This window comes from Tamandua tetradactyla, chromosome 11, assembly GCF_023851605.1.
Source record: "Tamandua tetradactyla isolate mTamTet1 chromosome 11, mTamTet1.pri, whole genome shotgun sequence".
In the NCBI taxonomy this organism is placed as follows: Eukaryota; Metazoa; Chordata; class Mammalia; order Pilosa; family Myrmecophagidae; genus Tamandua; species Tamandua tetradactyla.
Window position 1 is genome coordinate 80,785,557 of NC_135337.1, and position 23,619 is coordinate 80,809,175.

Consider the following 23,619-nt stretch of genomic DNA (forward strand, 5'->3'; position numbering starts at 1 on the left):
CACCATCAAGAAAATGAAAAGAAACCCCACAAAATTGGATGGTATATTCACAAATCATATGTCTGATAAGGGACCTGTATCTAGATTATATTATTAAAATCTCACAACTTAATAAAAAGGCAACCAAATTTAAAGATGGGCAAATGATCTGAGTAAATGTTTCTCAAAAAATATATAAACAAAAGACCAACAAACACATGAAAAGATGCTCACCATCATTAGCAGCTGGGAAAGTGCAAATCAAAGCCACAGTGAGATACGATTTTCCACCCAATAGGATGGCTAGAATAAAACACATACTAGCAAGTGTTGGCAAGGATGTGGAGAAATAGGAACACTTATTCACTGCTGGTGGGAATGTAAAATGGTGTAGCCACTGTGGATGACAGTTTGGTGGTTCCTCACAAAGTCAGACAAAGAGTCACCATTTGACCCAGCAACCTTTACAGCAACATTATCTACAATCGCCGAAAAATGGAGGCATCACAAATGCCCATCAGCATATATATAACTGGATAAACAAAATGTGGTCCAACCATGCAATGGAATACTATTCAGCCATAAAAAGGAACAAAATTGATACATCTACAGCATGGATAAACCTTGAGGACATCAAGTTGAGTGAAAGAAGCCAGACACAAAGGACCACAGAGTATCTCATTCCATTGATAGGAATGTGCAGAGCAGACAAATCCATAGAGCCAGAGAGGAGATGAGTGGTTGCCAGAGGCTGAGGACAGGCGAGATGGGCAGCTGACTGTGATTTTTCTTTGGGGTCAATGAGATTTCTTCAGGGTCAATGGCAATGTTCCAAAATAGATTTTGGTGATGATTGCACAACTCTGTGAGTATACTGAAAAAAAACAAACAAACTGAATTTTATAGTTTAAAAACTGGTGAATTTTGTGGTATGTGAAGTACATCTAAATAAAGGTATTATTTACAAAAAAAAAAATAGAAAGAAAGTTATTTTAAAGAATACACATAGCAGCTTTAGTCATAGTAGCCTCAAACTGGAAATGATCCAAATGTTGCTGAAAGGAAGAAGGGTGACGTAGGGTATATTCACCCAAAGGAATCCTGGATGCAATGACATGGAATGGGTACTTGCTATACGAACGAATCTCATAGACATCATGGTTAGTGAAAGAAGCCAGAGGCCAGTGAACATATTGTATACTTGCAGTTAGATGAAGTGCAAGAGTAAACTATGGGTCCAGGAATCAGGGTAGTGGTAACCTGTGGGTGAGTTACTGACCTAGAGAAAATGAGGGGTCCTTTGTGGGCACTAGAAATACCCTATGCACGTGTGAATACTTCTCCAAGGGAGGAAGAGGGGAGAGGAGGCAGCTGCTGGCGCAATGTACCTGGGAAGGGGGGGTGCGTCTCTAGTGCACAGGTTGGGGTGGACTTGGGTGAGCACCTGGGAAATCCTTCTCTGGCAGTACAGGATGGCTGTGCCTGGGGTTCAGACGCATGTTGGCCAATGAAATAAGGTGGATGTTGGTGATTGGGAAGAGTAGGTTGCTCCTCTCTGGTCTTTCTCTGCTCTGTGAAAGAGATAAGGCTCTATTAAACATGTGTTGGTAATAGTGGGGGATATGGGAACTCTATTTTATGCATGTTTTTTCTGTTAGCGTACAATTTCTCTAATAAAAAAAGGAAGGCTCTCAGGTGAGAGAGAGAGAAGAGAGAGAGAGAGAGAGAGAGAGAGAGAAAGAGAGAGAGAGAGAGAGAGAGAGAGAGAGAGAGAGAGAGAGAGAGAGAGAGAGAGAGAGAGAGAGAGAGAGAGAGGCAGAGAGAGAAGCAGGAAGTTAAGGAGAGATGTGAAATCATAGCCCTTGGGAGTAAGAAGCCAACTTACCAAGGAAATGTGGGCCCATCTCTAGGCAATGCTGCATGCCCAAGGAGATGTTGTGATAGTTAATTGAAAATGAGATCAAGACAAGTAAACAAACAACAAACAACCAGGCAACATTTGTTGAGCATCTACTATGTGCCAAGTGCTAAATTATATCACTTGGGGTCCTGCACAGAGAGAGAGAGAGAGAGGTGTCAGGTGTCCTTGGGGAGCTGAGAGTGAGGGAAGGGAGACACATAACTGCTGGGTAAATGAAATATTCTATTTAAAAATTATGTGTAATAACTAGTGGCCAGTACCCTACTGGACCCCCTTGAAGGTCTCCTTAGGTGACACCTGGGGAGGGTGCTTACCCTTATGGGTCCTTCAAAGATGCTCATTGGTTCTGATGATCATATTGGAAGTGACACACATTGAGCATTTAATGTATGTCAAGCTTTGTGGTCAACTCTGTATCTGCTTTATCCCATTCAAGCCTCACAAGAATCCTCTTGAGATGGGGACAGTTTTCACCTTTGTGGTGGACAGACTCTAAGAAGGCCCCTGAGGTCCCCAATGGTCCCTCCCCCTGAAGTCCATGCTTTTGTGACAACCTTGGCCTTGAAGGTGGCCAGAACCTCTGTGTTTCTTCCAACCCACAGAAAGTGGCAAAGGGATGGGGTAACACTTCCAAGAACAGGTTACATAAGATGGCAACTTCTCCTTTGCTCAAGACTCTCTCGAATGCTGCTCGTCCTTGCTGGCTCTGTAGAAGGCCCCACTGCAAGGAAGTGAAGGTGATGCCCAGCCAGTGAGGAACTGAGGACCTTGGTCCAACAGCCCATAAGGAACTGAAATTTTGTCAATGACCATGTGAACGAGTTTAGAAGCAAACCTTCTTTTCTTGAGCTTTCAGATGAATCTTTAGCCCTGGTAGATGTGCAGATGGCATTATGTGACACTCTAGCACAGATGACTCAGCTAAGCAGTGCTTGAACTCTTCACCCACAAGAACTGTGAGATAATAAATGCATATTGTTTTTCGTTGCTAAGTGTGTGGTGACTTGTTATGCGGTGGTAGCTGACTAATACAAACTCCATTTTAAAGATGAAGAAAGTGAGACTTGGAGAGAGGAAATGATGGATCCAGAGCTGGAGTCCCAACACCTTCTGTGAGTAGACTTCAATTCATGGGATATAAATGAGAGAAAATGAATCCCAGAGATAATGACACTATGACTTGATCAAAGCATTTCTTACGTTGGTGTAGTGGCTGGGAGAAGGGAAAGAGATTTATAATGGTTGAATTTTAGTTTCTGATGCCTTTAGTGGTGTTGACTTGGATAACTCTTGGAGCCTCTTTTTCCCCATCTGTAAAAGTCATACAATGCCAAAATGTCCATCCAGATAAGTGGATACACAAAATGTGGTCCGTACATGTGATGGAATCTTATTCGGCCACAAAAGGAACAAGGCACTGATACATGCTACGACCTGGATGCACCTTGAAAACATGATGCTGAATGAAATAAGCCAGACACAAAACGCCACATGTTGTCTGATTCCACGTATATGAAATGTCCGGAACACATAAATCCATAGAGATAGAAAGTAGATTAGTGTCTGGTTGCCTAGGGCTTGTGGGAAAGGGGTGAAGGCTTGACTGCTGGCGGGTATGAGGCTTCTTTTGGGAAAGATAAAAATGTTCTGGAATTAGAAAGTAGTGATATTTGCACAGCTTTGTGATTATGCTGAAAACACTGAGTTTTACACTTTAAAAGGGTGGATTTTATGGTGTGTAAATATATCTCAATATAGCTGCTTTATATATATATATGAAAAAAAGAGGGAGAGAAGGCACAACGGTAGGTGCCGTACCTTGCGTTATTTTTTCAAATTCTTTACCCTTCTCTGAATCAACACATTTGGACTAGGGAGGAGTCTATTTTCCTGTCCTATTGATGGTGGGCGTGGCCATGGCTTACTTTGGCCAATGGGACGTTAGGAGATGTTAGACCCGGAGATGCTCAAAAAAGGGCTTGGCCTCTTGTAATGTGGGTCTCCAAAGGAAGAGCATGGACTTCTGGTAGACCTCTAGTCCCAAGAGGTTGAGAACAGCTATAGGACAACAGTGGCGTGTTTGACCCAGCTTGTGCTGGCTCGTGAAAGCCAATTGTTGCATTTTTAGGAATTTTGTCACCTGATTTTTAAATGCCTCCAGTATTAAAAATTAGAGTGTTTCAGCATGTGAGATCAATTATAATTACAGCAAAGGTGACAAATACTCCCTCTTAATTGTTTTAGTAGTCTCTTGGGGTTACTTATTGCATTTATAATGCTCTTTAGGTTATTTACATCCACTGTATCTGAATAGTGGAAATACAGTGTTGTACTATTGCACAACTCCAGTGACATAGTGTTGGCAACTTGGAATCAGCAAAAGTGGGAGTATCCATACCTTAGAAATCAGCAAATGCTACAAATCAGGGCTCTCCCTCTACGCACCCACCCTGAGAGTTAAACTTTTATCACAACACCCTGCATGGTTTAGGCATGGGCCAACTGAATTTTGCTATAGTTTGTTACACAGCATTATTGTGACATTTGCTGACTAATACACCAGGTATCCACTTCACTGGACTGAGAGAGCTTAAAAGCAGCAAAGCTTGATGCAGTTAAGAGAACGTGTTCATGGAGACACAGTTGGCTCCAAAGGCAGCTTGGAGGGGTCGAAAACCTTAAGAGAACTGGATTTGACTCCGGCCACTAACTGGCTGTGGGGTTTTGATCAATTGACTTCACCTGTCTGAGCCTCTGCCGTAAAAAGCCAATGGTGATAACCCTTACCCATTCCTTCCAGGGTCAAAATAGAAGTACAGAGAGTGGGTATGCCATAAGTGTTTAATGAATGCTTCTGTGGGATGATGCCTGATTTTGCCCCCATTGAACCCGCCAAGCTCATCTTGCACCCATGCCCTCCCGTCTCCACTCCCTCTGCTCCAATCACACTGGCCTCCTTTCTGTTCCTCCAATGTGCCAAGCTTGTCCTAACCCTTGACATCTTCCTGACCTCTGCCTGAAGCACGGTTCCCCTAAACCTTCCCCTGGCTCCCCGGCTCTTCAGCCCATGGCTGACATTAAAGTAGATGGGGCTGAGATGTTGAGTAAATGAATGGGTGAGCCCTCATGTTTCGGCAAGGGAACTGACTCAGGGCTTGGCGCTGGGACTGCTCACGGGTGTCCAAACCTCCGCTGGGTCCCCGCATGGGGGTCCAGGTCCAGGGCCACTCTGAGGGGAGACTTCATCTCTGGGACTGCCTGGCACTGCCCTCTGCTGGGTGTTCTGGGTGGAGGGGGGAGGCGGGGCAGGCAGGCCACCACTTCCCACGAAGAAAAACCCAGCCCTTGTCAAAAAACCCTTCTTTTGTCTTCATCAACTCAATAAACATCTATTAACTGCTCATGTTTACAGCAAACAAAACCACAAAGCTCTCTAGATCACAGAACTTGTGATCTCTTGGGGGTAGATGGTGGAGACTAACAAAATAACCCGGTTGAAAAAAAATAGGGTGTGTTAGAACATGATAAGTTTTTTTTCTAACTTTTTAATTGTATAGTAAAACATATATACAAAGCAAAGAAATAAAAAAGCAATAGTTTTCAAAGCTCTCTTCAACAAGTAGTTACAGGACAGATCCCTGAGTTTGTCATGGGCTGCCATACGATCCTCTCAGATTTTTCCTTCTAGCTGCTCCAGAATATAGGAGGCTACAAGGCTTAAATATTTTATCACCACAATTGACTTTTTTCTTTCTTTTTTATGAAAAATAACATATATACAAAAAAGCAATAAATTTCAAAGCACAGCCCCACAATTCGTTGTAGAACATATTTCAGAGTTTGACATGGGTTACAATTCCACAATTTTAGGTTTTTACTTCTAGCTGCTCTAAAATACTGGAGATTAAAAGAGATATCAATTTAATGATTCAGCATTCATATTCATTTGTTAAATCCTATCTTCTCTATATAACTCCACCATCACCTTTGGTCTTTCTATTCATCTCTTTAGGGGTGTTTGGGCTATGGCCATTTCAACTTTCTCGTATTGGAAGGGTCTGTCACCAATATGGAGTAGGGAGATGGAACTATCTGATATTCTGGAGAGGCTGGGCCCTCTATATGTCAGGACATATCTGGTCCAGGGAGCCATCTGGAGGTTGTAGGTTTCTGGAAAGTTACACTAGTGCATGGAACCCTTGTGGAATCTTATATATGGCCCTAGGTGTTCTTTAGGATTGGCTGGAATGGTCCTGGTTTGGGGTTGGCAAGTTACGATAGATAGCAAGGTCTAACTGAAGTTTGCACAAGAGCAACCTCCAGAGTAGCCTCTCGACTCTATTTGAACTCTCTCAGCCACTGATACTTTATTAGTCACACTTCTTTTCCCCCTTTTGGTCAGGATGGAATTGTTGATCCCACGGTGCGAGGGCCAAATTCATCCCTGGGAGTCCTCTCCCGTGTTGTCAGGGAGATTTTCACCCCTGAATGAGAACATGATAAGTTTTAAGGAGGAAAATCCAGCAGGGAAGGGGGAAGAGTATAAGACTTCATTTTATTTTTTTAGCCTGTTTTCCATAACAGAAAGGGCAATTTCGGGGTATTCTGATTGCTGCCCCATAAGCTGTGGCTTTAAAAAGCCAATCCAAACGAAAAAATAAAACATAACATTTAAGTTTTATCAGTACCAGAAGGAGTGGATAAGTTCTAAATTTCAGTTTTAGCCCCTTCCTATATTTAGTTCTATTTTGTTAGAATATCAGAAATATAATGGAGCAAGAGGAAATGACTTACTGGTTTTATAATTAAGTGACAAGAAACATTAATTTTGAGTTGTAATATAGAAACAAAGTTGGCACATCTAGTTTAAAAACATTTTTAAAAGCCCATATAAAAAAAATGGAAAAACAGTTTAAAGTGTAACCTAAATGAAGGATTCCCTTTAAAAGTTCAGGTATCAAAATAATGAATTTGTCCTTTGAAGTTTATGGATTTATGAAGATCCGCTGTTCATTTTCTCTTTGGCAAAAAAATACTTTACTAAGATGTTCAATGTCATGGAAGAACAATTCATAAAATAAAAAAAATTAAACTTTAAATAGTTATAAAAAGATAATGCAATTAAGTATAAAACACAGGGGAAAAGTCACTTATCTTGTGGGCAATTAATACATAGGAAATTTTGGGCCTAAGGTTCATATGGAAGGAAGATTTAGAGTTCAGGATGTCTTAAAGAAACGTGTCTTATGCTTACCTGGCAGGGGAGACACCATGATCACGAAGGTGGTTTTCCCAGGGCGAGGCTTGTCCATTGCACTCCGGGTGTGCTGACCCCTGCGATTTCCCCACATGCAGGAAACTCGACTGCTGTAATTTGTGGTAGTGGGGACTGCGTGTGCGCTCTCCCCTGTGTGCGTTGTTCTCAAAGACAGATCTGTTCTGTTCCCTGTTTCAGGAATTTTCTTTTTTTTCTGGAAGTGTTTCAGATGTTTCAGATGTAACGGGTTATATAGAAAACAAAGTTTGTGCTGGTTGAAGAAAAAAAAAAGAAACGTGTGTTGATGCTGCCGACAATGGCTTTGTTTCCTACTTTCATGTTAGACCCCAGCTGCCAATGATCGGCTTATTGCTGACAATTTTACCCCTATGAATTCTTGAACAAATTGAGACATATTGATTTGGTATGAGGTGAAGTAGAAAAACCTTAAAAGGGTCGTTCTTAGAACAAAAATGACACTTATGACCATTTGGCAAGTACATTTATTACCTTAGTGATTGAAATCCTAAAATAGCCTACAGCTGTAGGAGGTAGAAAATAAAACACCCCATATTTAGCATTTGGCTAGCCCTCCCCCTTAGTTTTCACTCCAACTCCAGATCTCTACATTACTTATTCCCTATCCTCTCAGTAAAGCTATCAATTTTACAACCATTTACTACCTAAATTTACAGAGCTGGAGATGCCAAGAAAAATCTTTCTAAGGAGCTTCATTTCAAGCCACTAAATGTATCCAATACTTAGGTCATCAATTGAGGTCATTATGTACCTCTCTGGTCAATTAACTCAGTTTACAAGAAAACATGCCAACAGAAACAACATGAAGAATAAAAAAAAGTTGACCAATGAACATGTCTATGTGTAATTCCAACATATCAGAGTAGTTATGCAAACCCAAATTAGTAGTATTTTCATTGAACTGATAGGAAAAAGCCATATATTAAAACCATATCACCAGGGTAGGCCACAGTGGCTCAGCAGGCAGAGTTCTTGCCTGCCATGCGGCAGACCTGGGTTCGATTCCTGGTACCTGCCCACGCCAAAAAAAAAAAAAAAAAAAAGTGTATAAAACCATATTACCAGTGTTTACTGAAAGTAGGCGTTTGTTTTACGCAAAATTATCCTAATAACCAAAAAACCCCACTACTTATTGGAGAGTTATATTGTGCTGATAGCCCATAAATGGTATTACAAGAGGATTTCAGTTTTGCGTAGGCTGGGTTCGCAGTGATTATGCTAGTACAGAGATCATATGTTCAATATTACTAAAACAACATCTGTAGTGGAATATATGTATGGCATGTAAAAAACTAGCATTGCAGCTCTTAATGGCAACAATCCAAACTGGCAGCTGCAAGAAAAGGTGCTGCTAGAAATCAAAAAACGTTAAAGAAATTTCGTTTCAGCAATACTAGTTTACAGTGCTTCTATAATGAAATGTATTAATTCACATACACTTTTCTTGCAAGCACTAATGGACCAAAGGAGAATGGACTTTTGCCCCCTTTAACTACTAGCCCAATCCTGAAAATGGAAGCAATCACTTGCAATCTCCCATAGGGTCTTGTTAGGAGAGGACTGAGCAGTTAGCAGGAAGTTCTGGTTGATGTAGTGTTGTTTGTTTCCATCAAACTTCCCAGTTCCACTGGTCACAACGAGAACTGTGGTCTGGGACGACTGGGTAGCTTGCTCATGAACTGGCTGGCAAGCTAACATATTGACCTGGAACTCACTAGAAGGCCACATTTCAAAAAAATTAGCCAGGGCTTCCAGCCCAGTAGCAACATTCCCATTCCATGTTAAAGTGGCCTTGTCGAGATACAGTGTGGTTAGTGCCCATTGCCTTTTGCCCATTGTTTCACGGTAAATATTGACAAATTCCTCAGCAGCTCTACATGCCTGATCCATGTAAGTTCCGGTTCCCACAGGCCGGTTGGCGGTTCTTCATGAGAATAGTTGCTCCTTCCCTGGTGCTTTCCTCTGACTCCCTGACACGAGCCTCTTCTGAATTTCCTCATAGTTGCAAATCTTACTTTTTTTTTTTACATGGGCAGGCACCAGGACTCAACCCGGGTCTCTGGCATGGCAGGAGAGAACTCTACCTGCTGAGCCACCGTGGCCCGCCCCATAGTTGCAATCTTACTCTTTATTTGGCTTGCTTTTTGCTAGCCTAGCTCTGGCTGTGCCTGTCTCACAGCACAACTGGTTCACTCCACTGCTCCCCTTTCACTGCCAAAGCTTATTTATATTTATAGTGTTAATCGGTGGGATACATGGCTCTATACAACCCCTTTCAATCATGTTCACCTTCAGTATGGCAATAGTATTTATAGAGCCACTAATGAACTGCCTCTTCCTGCCCTCTGTCCCCAAGCAATCACTCGTCGCTTCCTGTCTCTGTGGATACTTTGGCATTTTCTAGAGCAAGGTCCCACTGTTACGTCGGCTTTTGGGGTCTGCTACCTTTCCATATAAACTTTACAATCACTTGTTCGAAAACCATAAAATAACTTGCTGGGATTTTGATTGACATTGCTTTGAACCTGTATACCAAGTTGGAAAGAATTGGCATCTTAATAATATTTGGCCTTCCTAGTCATGAACATGGAATATCTCTCCATTTATTTAGACCTTTTTAAAATTTCTTTCGTCAGGGTTTTTTGTTTTCTTCATATAGACCTTGCTTATATTTTGTTAGATATATACCAAACTTGTTTCTTTTTCTTTTTCTTTTGGTGCGAATGTAAACAGTGTTGTGTTTTTTCTTTATTATTATTCAACATAACAACATAGAAACACAAACATTCTTCCCATATGATCATTCCATTCTTGATATATAATCAGTAACTCACAGTATCATCACAGAGTTGTATATTCGTCATCACGATGATTTCTTAGAACATTTGCATCAATTCAGAAAACAGGAAAAAAAAATCATACACACCATACCCCTTACCCCTCCCTTTCATTGATCACTAGCATTTCAATCTACTAAATTTATTTTAAAATTTGTTCCCCCTATTATTTATTTATTTTTAATCCATATGTTTTACTCGTCTGTCTGTACCATAGATAAAAGGAGCATAAGACACAAGGTTTTCACAATCACACATTCACACTGCGAAAGCTATATCATTATACAATTATCTACAAGAAACAAGGCTACTGGAACACAGCTCTACATTTTCAGGCAGTTCCTTCCAGCCTCTCTGTTACACCTCAACTAAAAAGGTGATATCTATATAACGTGTAAGAATTACCTCCAGGATAATCTCTTGACTCTGTTGGGAATCTCTCAGCCACTGACACTTGATTTTGTCTCATTTCTCTATTCCCCCTTTTGGTCAAGAAGGTTTTCTCAGTCCCTTGATGCTGAGTTCCAGCTCATTCTAGGATTTCTGTCCCACGTGGCCAGGAAGTTCCACACCCCTGGGAGTCACGTCCCAGGTAGACAGAGGGAGGGCAGTGAATTTGCTTGCCGTGTTGGCTGAGAGAGAGAGAGGCCACATCTGAGCAACAAAAGAGGTTCTCTGGGGGTGACTCTTAGGCCTAATTTTAAGTAGGGTTAGCCTATCCTTTGTGGGGATAAGCTTCATATGAACAACCCCCCAGATTGAGGGCTCTGCCTATTGCTTTGGTTGTCCCCACTGAGTGTTGTGTTTTTAAGTTCAAATTCTCATTGCTCATTGCCGGTACAGAGGAAGGCAACTGACTTTTATGTATTAATCTGATATCTTGCAAACTTGTTATAATCGATTATTAGAACCAGGTTGTTTTTTTTTTTTTTTTTTTAATTAGTTCTTGCTGGATTTTCTACATGGATAAGGATCTTCAAAACAAAACCAGTTTTATTCTTTCCTTCCTAGCCTGTATAATTTTTATATCCTTTTCCTGTCTTATCGTATTAGCTGTGACTTCCCGCATAATTTTTTTTTCCTTCTCCAGTATGCTTTTGAATAGGAGTGGTGAGGGGAGACATCCTTTTCTCTATTGTTTTCCATTTTATATTTCACTGATTACTCTTCTTAGTGTACTCTCCTTAGTGACTAATTACGTTAAGTCCCTTTTCATGTGCTTATTGGTCATTCATTCTTTGTTGGGTGATTTTATAGTTTCATTATGGTTTGGATTTTTTTTTTTTTTGCCATTCATTTCACTTTGCTAAAGTGTCAGTTCAAATATATTGCCCATTCCTCTTTTCTACTTTGGGTTTAATTTGCTTCTCTTTTTCTAGCTTCTTAAATCGGAAGCTTAAGACTTTTAGACCTTTTTTTTTTCTTTTCATTTTTTACCAGCTTTTTGTTTGGAAACAATTTCAAACTTACAGGAAAATTACAAAAATAATACAAAAACAGTAGAGAACTCCAAAATACCCCCCCATCTAGATACCCAGATTTGCCAACTTTCAATGTTTTGCCACAGTTTTATATCATTCTATCTATCCATAATCTATCTAATCTTTTCTCTAATCTATTTTTTTCTGTGAACATTTGTGTATAAGTCTTTGTTGGGAAATATGTTTTTATTCCCCTTAGGATGAGATTGCTGGGTCCTGTAGTAAATGTATGTTTACCTTTGCTAACAGAACTGCAGAGCTGTTTTCCAAAGTGGTTGTACCTCTCTGCATTTTCCCCAGCTGTTTTCACACTTTCAAATTTTAGCCATTCTATTATTAGGCATGTTGGGATAGCCCCTTGGGGAGCATTTCCTTAGTGACTAATTACGTTAAGTCCCTTTTCATGTGCTTATTGGTCATTCATTCTTTGTTGGGTGATTTTATAGTTTCATTATGGTTTGGATTTTTTTTTTTTTGCCATTCATTTCACTTTGCTAAAGTGTCAGTTCAAATATATTGCCCATTAAAAATTCTGGGTTTATTTTCTGATTATTGAGTTGGAAGGATTTTATTTGTACAGTCTCATTTGAGGCTTTCGTCAGATATGTATTGTAAATATTTTTTTCTCAGACTGTGGCTTGCCATTTTCATTTTTGTAACCTTTATTTTAAGAGCAAATTTACTATTTTGATAAAGTTTATCTTCTCATTTTTAAAAATGCTTTGTCCTTTTTTATGTCCTATCCAAAAAAAAAAATCCTCTAACCTCAAGTATCAAAAGATTTTTCTCTTCCCTTTTCTTTTAGAAGTCTTATAGTTTTAGCTTTTACAATAGGTCTATGATCCATTCTGAGTTAATTTTATATGATGTGCAATAGTGTCAGACCACTTTTTTTTCCATCTGGATTTCCAGTTGTCCTTGCACCGTTTGTTGAAAAGACTTTTCTTTCCCTTTTCAATTATTTGACACTTTTGTGGTAAATTAATTGAGGAAACACAAGTGTGGGTCTATTTCTTGACTCTCTTCTGTTCTAACTACCTTAGCTTGATAGTAAGTCTTGAAATCAGGCAGTTTAAGTCTTCTAACCTTGTTCTTTTTTTTTTCTCCTTTAATTGTTTTGCTTGCATCCTTTCACTTTTAAACTATTTGTGTCTTTATATTTAAAGTGGACAACACTCTGTAGGGAATTATTTTTAACCTATTCTGACAATTGCTGCCCCTTCATTAGAATATTTAGACCATTTATATTCAATGGAACTGTCAGTAGGGTTGGGTTTAAACCCTACATATTTGCTATATGTCCCTTCTGTTCTTTGTACTTTTTTCTTTACTTTCTTTCTTTTAGATTGAGTTTTTCATTATTCAATTTTATATCCATAATCATCCCATTATAGCTATTCCTTTAGTCTTTTTTTAATTTTTAATTTTATTTATTCATTTATTTTTTGCATGGGCAGGCACTGGGAAACGATCTTTTAGTTTATTTTTAAGTGGGTTTTCTAGGAGCACAATATGCGTTTTAAGTTATCACTGTATCCCTCAAATAATATCATACTACTTCACGCATAATGTAAGACCCTTACAAAAGTATACTTTCATTTTCACCTCTCAATCTTCATGGTATTGTTTTACTTCAAACATGTTATAAACTCCACAACTCATTACTGTTGCTTTAAAGAGTCTATTATCATTTAAGGAAATTTAAAAATGATATTTATCACATTTTAAATATTTCTTCTTCCCTTCATTTCTTTGCATAGATCCAGATTTTTGTTTGGTATTACTTTCCTCCTTTTCAAAGAACATCTTTTAACATTTCTTTTAATATTAAGTCTACTGGCATCACATTTTCTCAACTTATATTTGTCTAAAAACACATATTTTCTCCACTTTTAAAGGATATTGTTGCGGGGGGTAAAATTCTATTTTTATTTCATTGTCTACTGGCTTGAATAGTTTCTGATAAAAATCTCAGTCATTCTTATATTTGTTTCTATGTACTTAAGGTATCCTTTTTCTCTTGATTCTTTAATTTTTTTTATTTATCTTTGGTTTCCATCATTTTAATTATGATGTGCCTGGTGGGCTTTTCTTTGTTTTTACTCTTGGTTGGTGGATTTATGATTGTCATGATATTTTGGAAAAAAATTTTTTTTTGCTACTCACTTTATATATTTTTCCTCCTTCCTCTCTTTCTAGAACGCCAATTATATGTATGTTAGATTACCTGATATTGCCCTATAGGACAATAAGGTTCTTTCATTTTGTTCCCTGTGTACTTTGTTTTAGATATTTATTTCCATGCCTTTAAAGTTAAAAGTTGTTTATTTTTATTTTATGTTATTATTTGTATGGCAAGTTTGGAATAGACTTTACTCTAGGACTAGCTTATCTCTAAATAAGTTACCACTTAAGGTGTTCTGAAGTCTTTACCAAATGACCTGTGCTGCTGATACTTCGAACATTCCCAGAGCTGTATTAAATCTGGAAATTGTCCTTTCCCCAGCGGTTGTCTCCTGGAGTTTCACTGTATAAACGTGTGGTTTAACATTCAGCCACAAGCTCAAGGGAAGCCCTGTGAAAACTTAAGAGCTTTTTTTTTTTTTCACACCTCGGTCAAGGGAGTTTTATTGCAAGTATGCAAGGGTGCTTCAACACAAGAAAATCAATTATTGTAATTTTTTTTTCTTAACAAATTGAAAGAGAAAAACCACCTGGTCATCACGATCAGCACAGAAAAGGCAGTTGTAAAATTCAGCATCCTTTCTTTTTTTGTTTTTTTATTTTCATATTTTTATTGACAAAACATAACAACCTACAAACACGAATATTCTTAACGTACTAACACTCCATTCTTGGCATATAATTAATGACTCACAATATCATCCATAGTTGTATAATCATCACCATGATCATTTCTTAGAACATCTGCATCACTCCAAAAAAAGAAATGAAAAGAAAAAAGAAAAAACTCATACATATCGTACCCCTTACCTGTCCTGCTCATTGATTAAGAGCTCTTTCCCTGTGTAATTCCCTTCTCTCCAGTATCTGGAGAGGCCTATCCAGGGCCTCAATTTGGGAGAACACTAGCCTGGAAATTGTCTCCAGGCAGAAAGCTGGGGCTGTGCAGGGCTAACCTTGTTCATTTCCTTTCTCTCAGGAATCCCAGTGCTGCACTGCTTCCTGTGTAATGTGTGAAAACCACTGTCTCACATATTTTGTCACGTTTTCTAGTTAAGGCTGGGAGACCAATTCCCAGAGCAATTACCTAACACATTCCTTCAAAAAGGCAGAAATCCATTGCATGGACATTATCAGATTTTTTATTTAAACACAATTTCAGCTCTCCCAGATATAGTTGTGTGACCTAGGACAAGTTACTTCACTCGGTTACTACAGATTCATTTTGCCTGTTCTTGAACTTCACATGGATAGAATTATATAGGGTGCACTCTTTTGTGTCTGGCTTAATTTGCTCAACTTCATGCCTGTGTAATTCATTCATTTCCTTTATGTATCAGTAATTTGTGTAATATTCCATGATACGACTATATCATACTATTTATCTATTTTAAGTTGATAAACATTTGTCCTGGATTTTTGGCTAACACGAATAAAGCTGCTGTGAACACTCTTGTTCACATCGTTGGATAGACTCACGTGTTCCTGTTGGCAATACACCCAATAGTGAAACTGCTGCATCATAAAGCACATTTATGTCAGCTTTAGTAGAAACTACTTGTTTTCCAAAATAGTTGTGCCATTTTATATGGCATTTTTTCAACACTTGATATTGCGATCTTTCAAATTTTAGTCTTTTTAATTTAGTGAGGATGTAGAGGTGGCTCGTTCTGGGTTTAATTTTTGTTAACTGATGACTAACGATATAGGACACTTTAAAAAATATGCTTATTGGCCATTTGGATGTCTTTTTTCCTGAAGCCATTTTGGACGTTTCTTTCATTAGCTGTGTTTTTAACTGGGTTTTCCTTTCCTTTGGGATTTTTTAGACTTCGTTTTGTCTTGGGTTTTTCGCTTAACCATATTCGGGAAAAGTCCTCTGTTCCGTTTTTTGGAAATCCCTGTGCTGCCCACATCGCAGGACGGTGCCCGGCTGCCTGAGAGAAGAAGCAGGGTTCGACCCCGACGTTGTCGGGTTTGCAAGACCTCGGGCAGCATCAGCTTTCAGATCCAGAAGGAAGGGAGAGGGGCCGCTGGATAGGTCCCCAGGAGCTGGCCTGAAGGCTCCACGTGGGCGCCCCGCCTTCGGACGTCAGTCGTGGAGAGGCGTGGCACAGCCGGGCACCTGGAGGGGGTGTGTCTAGAACCTGGAAGGCGGAAGTAGGCGGAGTCCTGGAGGCCACTGACCAATGAGGGGGAAAAGTCCTGAGACGGCAGGGCGTTCTGAGAGGGCGGTGTCGGCGTTCCTATTGGGCAACCTGGCGTCGTCAGGGAAACGCTGCCCCGGAGGCGGAGGGGTGAAGCCTTCAAGGAGGCGGGGCTTCCGGAGGGCGGGGCGGTGGGGACCCGGGTGCCCGCCGTCAGCTGACCTGCCGCCATCTTGTCCACCATTTGCAATCGGCCCTGACTGGGAGCGCGGCCCCTACGAAGCGGGTCGCCGCCACCGCCGCTTCCTCCTCCTCCTCAAAGGACCCAGCCGCCGACCTGGCCTGGGAGTCAGCCCCGCCGCGGCGGCCGGCAGCTCAGCCCTCCGCGGGCGGCAGGCGCGACCCCCGGGCCCCGGCCCCGCGCCCGTCTCCGGGCCTCCCGGGGCTCGAGGCCGGCGCGTTCCCCGTCGGCTTCCGCGATGGCCCTCAAGATGGTCAAGGGCAGCATCGACCGCATGTTCGACAAGAACTTGCAAGACCTTGTCCGCGGCATCCGCAACCACAAGGAGGACGAGGTGAGCCCGCCGCCCCCCGCTGGCCCCGGCCCTGCCCGACCCCGGGCTTGCACCCCCCGGGGCCTCCCGGAGCCCCTCATGGACCTCCCAAGCCATCTTCAAGGCGCTTCTGCCGCGTGGCCTTCGGCGCTGTGGCCCCCGCCCTCCTCAAGCCTTAGTTTCCCCACCCTGAGACCCGCCCCTCCCCTGGGGAGGCCCAGGGTCGCTAACAAGCGGTTGTCGCTTCCTCGCGTGTGTCGGATCATCTTGAGGGGAGGGGTGGTGTCGCTGTTAAAGGTGCAGCGTCCCGCGCCCCGCGGCTGGGCGGCCTCCCTCCGCTGCCTTAGTTTCCCGCTGGGCGATCCGGGCCCGCGTCCCCCACCCCGGGTGGCCACGACTGCCGCGGGCGTTCCTGGAACACCTCGCAGGTCCTCGCCCACGGTTCTCCGACCCGAGTGCGTTCCCGAATCACCTGTTAAAGTGTTCAGCGTCCGGAGCCACTCCCCAGGTCTCTGGATTCCTCGTTGGGGGAACCCTTGTCGTTGGCAGCGCCCCCGGGGAGATCGAGGCAGGGGGTCTGCGGGCCGGCCCTGGAGAGACCCCTTAGCGGGCAAATGCCGGTGTTCAGCTCACACTTCGTGGGGCATGATCCAGAACCGGGCGGGGTCTCAGGGCCTTGCTCTCTAGGCCTGTGCTTCCAGAGGGATGGGGTTTCTGAGGGGGGGGGGTTGGGGGGCGTGGGGCGGGGGCTGTGTGCGGGCAAGGCAGCAAGCTCCTCATCTCAAGGAGGGAAGCAGGGGCTCCTGGAATAGGGAAGCGGACTTCTGGCAGAAACCGGAGCCCGTGGGAGGAAAGCATTTTCCAGAAGTAAAATTTTAGCTGCGGGCATCGTTTCCTTCCCTCCCTACCCCCAGCCTGTGACCTAGATTAAGGAAGAATTGGGACAGTTAGTGGCCAGGAACCTCCGAGGGCCTCATTGGAGGAAGCCACTTACACAGTGGAAGCCTTAAAAAGGCCACCTCCAGCCCAGAGAGAAACGCGCTATCCACAGGAAAGCAGAAGCCAGATGGTACACTTACCTGCCCTTGACCCCAGTAAAGATTTTTTTGCAGAGAAGTTAAGAAATTTGCTGTGAGACCCCTAGGTGCCCCCAGCTGAGTCCCTGTTCCCTGGGCTCTTGCATTTTGCTACCCTTTTTCAGAATTGGTGTGACCTGAAATGCAGTTGGATTATTTTTGTTTATTTCTCCCTTCTCTTTAGCTCCACTTTGGTTTTGCTTATTAGAAGCTTTCCTTAGCCACTTTTTTTTTTTCCCTACTTAGCAACTTTTATAGCTCACTTGTACAGTCCTTTCAAGTTTCCTATCCAGGTGAAAATAACTGGTCTTTCTGGATTCTATTCACTGGTGGTGGCTAACTAAATTTATGTTGCAGTAGGATCCCCAGATTTTTTTTCCATTTTATATAGTGAATGTTCTGGGATTCTGTAGCTGTGGCCCCTGCACTTGAGACAAGGTGGATGGGTGGCCCAGTGTTTTAGGGAGGTGGACCCAACCTCCCCGGAAAATAGCCCCAGCCTCCGGTTCTTCACTGAGAACTGGTGTGAATAATTGACTACCTTCTCCCAGGCTTGGAGCAGATTAAAATGGGTCTTGATGGTATGGTAGAAGCATTCGTGAAATAGGGCAGGGCCAGACGGACCCTGGCGGTCTTAAGAAGTTACAGGTCTCCCTGTGACCCTGTTCTGGATGGGTGGGCGAGTTCCAACAGGACATTCGGATGCTCTGGTCTCCTCAACAGAAGTGTGAGGGTGGGGGTGCTTTTCAGATGCTCACCTCTGATTCCACATGTTCGTCTGGGGCTGCTTGTGGCCTTTGTGGGTGGTTGGAGACCAGCAAATGACTGTCCACTTACCTTCTCAATTCCCCCACTCTTTGAAAGTAGTTACAACCGCGGCTGGCTCAGGTTCTTCCCTCCCACCCAGCCTGTCCCCTAGCTAATGCTATTAGCATGGTTTTTTTCTGTGGCAGTGTAATTTTTCCCAAATTTGTTTTATAATAGATTTTAGTTTTAAGTTTCTGCCGCATCATAGAAATTAGGGTTAGCAATGACTTCAGAAGCCACTTTGAAAGCCAGTGTATTGGAAAATGAATTATCTGAAGTTTGGGAGATATGAGTTCAAGTCCTCAGGCTTATTCCTTGGCTGACCTTGGATAGCCCCATCCTCTGATCTATTTTATGCTGTTTCCTTATCTGCCAAGCGGGGTTACTGCTGCCTTCCCCTCCTCAAGTTGCGGAGGGGAGAATGAAGGGACACAATGCAAGTTGTTGTAAAAGCTAAAGCACTGTAAGGAATTGTCTAGTTTAAGTTTCAAACCTCAGGCTATGACCCCTTAGTGGGTTGTAAATTTGATTTAATGGATTGTGTTTAAAAAAAAAAAAAGAAAGAAAGAAACTAGAAAATCCCAGATTTAATGTATTTAGAGTAACTGTTTCTTGAAATTTTGTTTTGGGGTATGTATGTGTACTCTCACATATGTATTGAGTGATGATGGAAAATAGATTTCTTGGTGCAAACCAAAAAAGCTTTAAAAAAAATAGTGGCTTACTTGTTATGTTCTTTTGGTGCTCAAATTTGTTTCGTTCCTTATGACAAAGGTTAATGTTGGCAGGACAATGGGAATCCACTTGGAAAATGGCTGGAAAGAAAGCAATGACTTAATGTTTTATTTGCGTGGGCACTTTTCATATTTTGGTGAAAACTTTTCTTAATCTTTATTTTTTTGTTCATTTCCAGATTTTGCCTTATTTTATATTTTTAATTGATATGGCATCAAAATGCAAATAGATTCTATTCTGTCTCTTATTTACTTCTTTTTTTTACTTATGGGTGCATGGTCCTGGAATCAAACCTGGCTCTCCCACATGGAAGGCAAGCATTCTACCACTGAACCACTATCCTGTCTTTTAAAACTTTATTTTTAGTTGTAAAATATACAAAACATAGAAAGCATTTTAACCACTTCTAATTTTTTTTAATTATAAAATGCACTCATAACTGTCTTAAGTTTGTTGCTATTTAGTAAAAGCTAAAAATGTCTTCCCTCCTAAATGCCTCCCCATGCTATATTCCTCCTGAGTAAGCTATTTCTAATGGTGTGTATGTACTTTGAGATTCTTTTCCACGCGTAGCGGTTGCAGTTGACTCTGCGTGTTAAGGTTACGTGTGTGCCTTGCCCTTCCAGGGCCATCGTTGTTACAGGCAGCTTTCAGTGCCAGCACGTGACGCTCTCCCTTTTTTCCTTCCAAAGCTCCCTGGCATGGACACACCAGAGTTTGTCGCGCCTTTCCGCTTTGGTGGGCATTAGAGTCAATTCCATGTTTTTGCTGTGAAAAGCAGTGCTTCCATAACGTCCTTGGCTGTGTGTCTTTGCTCGTTCCTGTTGGTGTTTGGATTGACTTGGCTCTTAGAAGTAGAATCGCTAGGCTGGAGAAAATGCGCGTTCTGAATTTGGGCCTCTTGCTCGGGTCAGGTGCTCTTTGCTCTTTGGGTTGGCCCTCCTCCCTCTTGCCTTTGCTTTTTCCTGACAAGTCTTTGTCTCCTGGAAGCTATTTCCTACCTCCCTAGGCCTGGTGAGGCTGCCCTTTGAGTGTCTCTTGGTACCTCTCTGTGGGGGCATCTTCTAGATCCCCAACTCTGGAAGCCACTGGGCTCTAGAACCCATCTCCCTGTTGCCAGCCAGTCACTGAGTGCATGGAGATACTGAGGCAGGCTGTTCCTTGGAGGTGGGGGCAACTCATAGGATGCTTCCATCACTCTCACTTCCCCCTCCACTCACCTCCAAGTTCCCCCCTACTGCTGTGCCTCTGTGCCACCCTCCACCCGGTTTCCTCTTACCAGGGTTGTTCCCGACAAAATCCTGCACATCTAAACCCCACCTGGGGGTTGGTGGCTTAACTGGGAGGCCCTGGACTGAACTTGGACTTACTTTTTTTCGCTGGCCCTGGTCCCCGATAGACTGGGGGTATCCTTATAATGACAGAACCTTGTGTTAACCTCGACTTTCTGACCCAGGTGTGATCCCTATTCTGCATTTGTGGATTGTGTGGCTGTCAGGTGGATGTGGGCCTTGCTCTTCCCTCACAACTCCTGCCTCCTCTGTTGGATCCTGCTCACCCTCCTCACCTGTTCCCCCCAGCCTCTGGGACCCTTGCTCTGCCCCTACTGACTCCCTTGTCCTCCTGCTCAATTTATTTGCCCAGGCCAGCACGCGAGCCTCCCCTTGGCTGTGGCCTCCCACTTGGCCCTTGGTGGGGTGCTGCCCTTCTTAAGGGCCAGGCAAAAAGTGCTTCCTCCCTTCTGGTACCTGGGCTCCTCCTCTGTCTCCTGTCTGGATGTCCATGCCATCTCCTGGTCATTCTGCCGTAGCCAGGGAGGCCATAGCTGTCTCACGCTAGCTCTTGTTCACTTCATGTGTGACTTGAGTGACCCTGAGAGTGATTGACAGGTCACTGGATCATGACCCCAAGACACCCCATCCCCAGAGTCCGTGGATGTACCCCCCACCCCCACCCTCTGTGGTGAAAGGCTTTTGCAGGAGGAGTGAAGCAAGTGAGAGGGGAGATGAACCTGGACTACACACGTGGACCCACTGTCATCACAGGGTCCTTAAAGGCAGGGGGCCGGTGGGGGTCAGAGTAGCTGTGACAATAGAGGTAGAGGTCAGAGTGATACAGCCATGCACCAAGGAAGACAAGTGCTTCTAGGAGCTGAAACAGCCCGGAAACGGTATGCCCTGGAGCTTTCAGAAGGAACCTGCCCTACGGCACCTCAGTTTTACCAGCAGTGGTGACCTTGCACGTAGGGTATCCAGGATCATGCAAGAATAGATCTGGGTGGACTACAGCCACCCAGCTGATAGTGAATTATTGCAGCAGCCACGGGAAATGCTGCCCAGGAAGGCCTTTGTTGTCTCTCCCGCCCCCCATCTGTCTGCCCGCCCACCCACCTTCCTGCCCCCACATGCATACCCTCCCAGCATTGTTGCTGCTTCTTCCCATACTGCCAGCATCCTTGCTCTGCCTCTGACTCCTGGCCTGCTGCTGGTCCCCTTGCAGCACACCAGCCCTCAGTTGGGGCCCCTGTGTGTCTTTTTGCTGCTTGGGATGCTACACCTGCAGGGCACATCCATCGCCTCAGCGGTCCCACCTGCCAGGCATCTCCAAGTCTCTCTAGTGGCCTCCCCTGTAATGCCCTCTGCTGCTGCTCACAAGCCCTCCCGTGCTTACGCTTATCATGGGAGCTTTTCTCCTGTGCTGTTCCAGATACCTTGTTTGGGCTGCCCCTCCCCTCAGATGAGCCTTAGAAACCCTCTACCCCTGCCTGGTGAGGCAGCCTTCACCATGAGTCCCGGCTTAGGAACAGCATGGGGGGCAGTTTTGCCTCCCTCCTTCCCCCCCAGGAATACTCTGTCCACCCCCAGTGTCTGGGGACATTTTGTTTGTCACAGTTTGGAATGGGGTGCTGCTGGCATTGAGTGGGGTGGGGACAGGGATGCTGCTTAATACCCTCCAATGCCCAGGAATCCTCCATTGCCCATCCCCCCACCGCAAAAAAACTCCTTTACTTTGCTGGCTTCTGGACTTGTGCTTTGGGAAATTAATCTCATTGCAGTTCCATTTCCTTCTCCGGAAGAGGGTATTTTGGGTGTTGGAAAAGACTATATTTGTGGTGACCAGGCTGCACCTCGAGCCTCTGGTCGGTACAGTGTGGGTGCAGGCACTGCACAAATAAATGCCTGCTCTGGGCAGCAGAGTTCTCCTGAATGCAAGCAGTCCTCCAGCTGTTCTGTGGCCAGGTGTTAAAAAGTTTTTGAGCATAGTGTGGTCAAGTCTGAAGTTTTTTTCAACCGCTAAGCTTTGCTTAGAGTAACTAGCAGCCGCGTGTTTTTTGTGAAGCCAGAGGAACTGGTTTGGTACCCCTGGGAGAGAAGTGGAGTGAGCCTTAGCACTCCGAAAGAAAGCAGGGGCTTGTTGCCTTGGTCTCATTCTGTGAGACCACTCTGCCCCCACGGGAGATTTCAGAACAAAGTCGAGAGGTTATTCTGGATTATTCTCATGCGTTATATGGATATCCCTTTTGAGGTTTTAGTGTATTAGAATAGCTAGAAGGAAACACCTGAAACTGTTGAACTGTACTCCAGTAGCCTTTTTTTTTTAAACATTTTATTGTAAAATATAACATATATACAAAATAAAGAAAAAAAAGCAATAATTTTAAAGTACCCTTCAACAAGTAGTTACAGAACAGATTCCATAGTTTGTCATGGGCTACCATTCCATCATCTCAGGTTTTTCCTTCTAGCTGCTCTAAAATACTAGAGGCTAGAAGAAATACTAATACAGTGATTCAGCAGCCATACTTGTTTGTTAAATCCCATTTTCCCTGTATACTTCTTCCTCCTCCTTTAATTCCCCCAATGTATAGGGATCTCTGTGCAATGCCTCTTCTGACTTTTTCATATCTAAAGGATAGAGGGATATTATTAATTGATAAACCAGGAAAGACTGGTCCCTCTGAGTTGCAGGATTTATATAACCTGGAAATCCTCTGAAAATTATATATTCCAGGAAGGCAAATCTTTATAGAGGCTCAGTTCGAGCCCCAGGTGTTGTTAAGAGTCAACAGGAGTTACGTGGGACATAATTCCCAGGGGTCAGATCTCTCTGGTAACATAGGGCAGAACTCCCGGTATGAGCCAAGCCCTGGCATCATGAGATTGAGAAAACCCTCTTGACCAGAAGGGGGAGGAGAGAAATGAGACAAAATAAAGTTTTAGTGGCTGAGAGATTTCAGAGACAGGAGGATATTCTTATGCGTTATACAGATATTCCTTCTTAGTTTAGGGTGTATTGGAGTGGCTGGAAGGAAGTACCTGAAACTTGAGCTGCGGTCCAGTAGTTTTGATTCTTGAAAATGATTGTGTAAAGACAAAACTTCTACAGTGTGATTGTGAAAACCTTGTGATGCTTCTTTTTTAAAAAAATTTATTTATTAATTAAAAAAAACTTAACAACATACGAAGTAAAACATTAACATGTGATCATTCCGTTCTAAATGCTCAGTCAGTATGTGATGCTTCTTTTATCCAAGGTATGGACAGATGAGTAAAAAAAAAAAAATGTGGATAAAAATAAATAAATGTTAGGGAGAAGAAGGGG

General features: G+C 43.0%; 1 protein-coding gene, 1 long non-coding RNA gene, 1 other non-coding gene and 1 pseudogene across 3 annotated transcripts in view; 2 read left to right on the forward strand and 2 right to left on the reverse strand.

Moving 5' to 3' along the window:
- Positions 1 to 5,543: 5,543 nt before the first annotated feature.
- On the reverse strand, positions 5,544 to 10,753 carry LOC143649623 (uncharacterized). The gene is made up of 3 exons (XR_013159136.1): positions 10,439 to 10,753; positions 7,155 to 7,428; positions 5,544 to 6,384 (listed from the first exon to the last, which is right to left on the reverse strand). It is a non-coding gene; the product is annotated as an uncharacterized LOC143649623 (long non-coding RNA).
- Positions 7,147 to 7,310, forward strand: LOC143651071 (U1 spliceosomal RNA). Its single transcript, XR_013159817.1, has one exon. It is a non-coding gene; the product is annotated as a U1 spliceosomal RNA (small nuclear RNA).
- Positions 8,685 to 9,032, reverse strand: LOC143649622 (NTF2-related export protein 2 pseudogene; annotated as a pseudogene).
- Positions 10,754 to 16,251: 5,498 nt separating the features above from the next.
- AP3D1 (adaptor related protein complex 3 subunit delta 1) overlaps positions 16,252 to 23,619 on the forward strand; it is a 62,056-nt gene continuing 54,688 nt past the window's right edge. Inside the window, exon 1 of the mRNA XM_077121258.1 lies at positions 16,252 to 16,420. Coding sequence (XP_076977373.1) covers positions 16,325 to 16,420 — 96 coding nt within the window. The 5' untranslated portion in view covers positions 16,252 to 16,324. The remainder of the gene's footprint in view (positions 16,421 to 23,619) is intronic.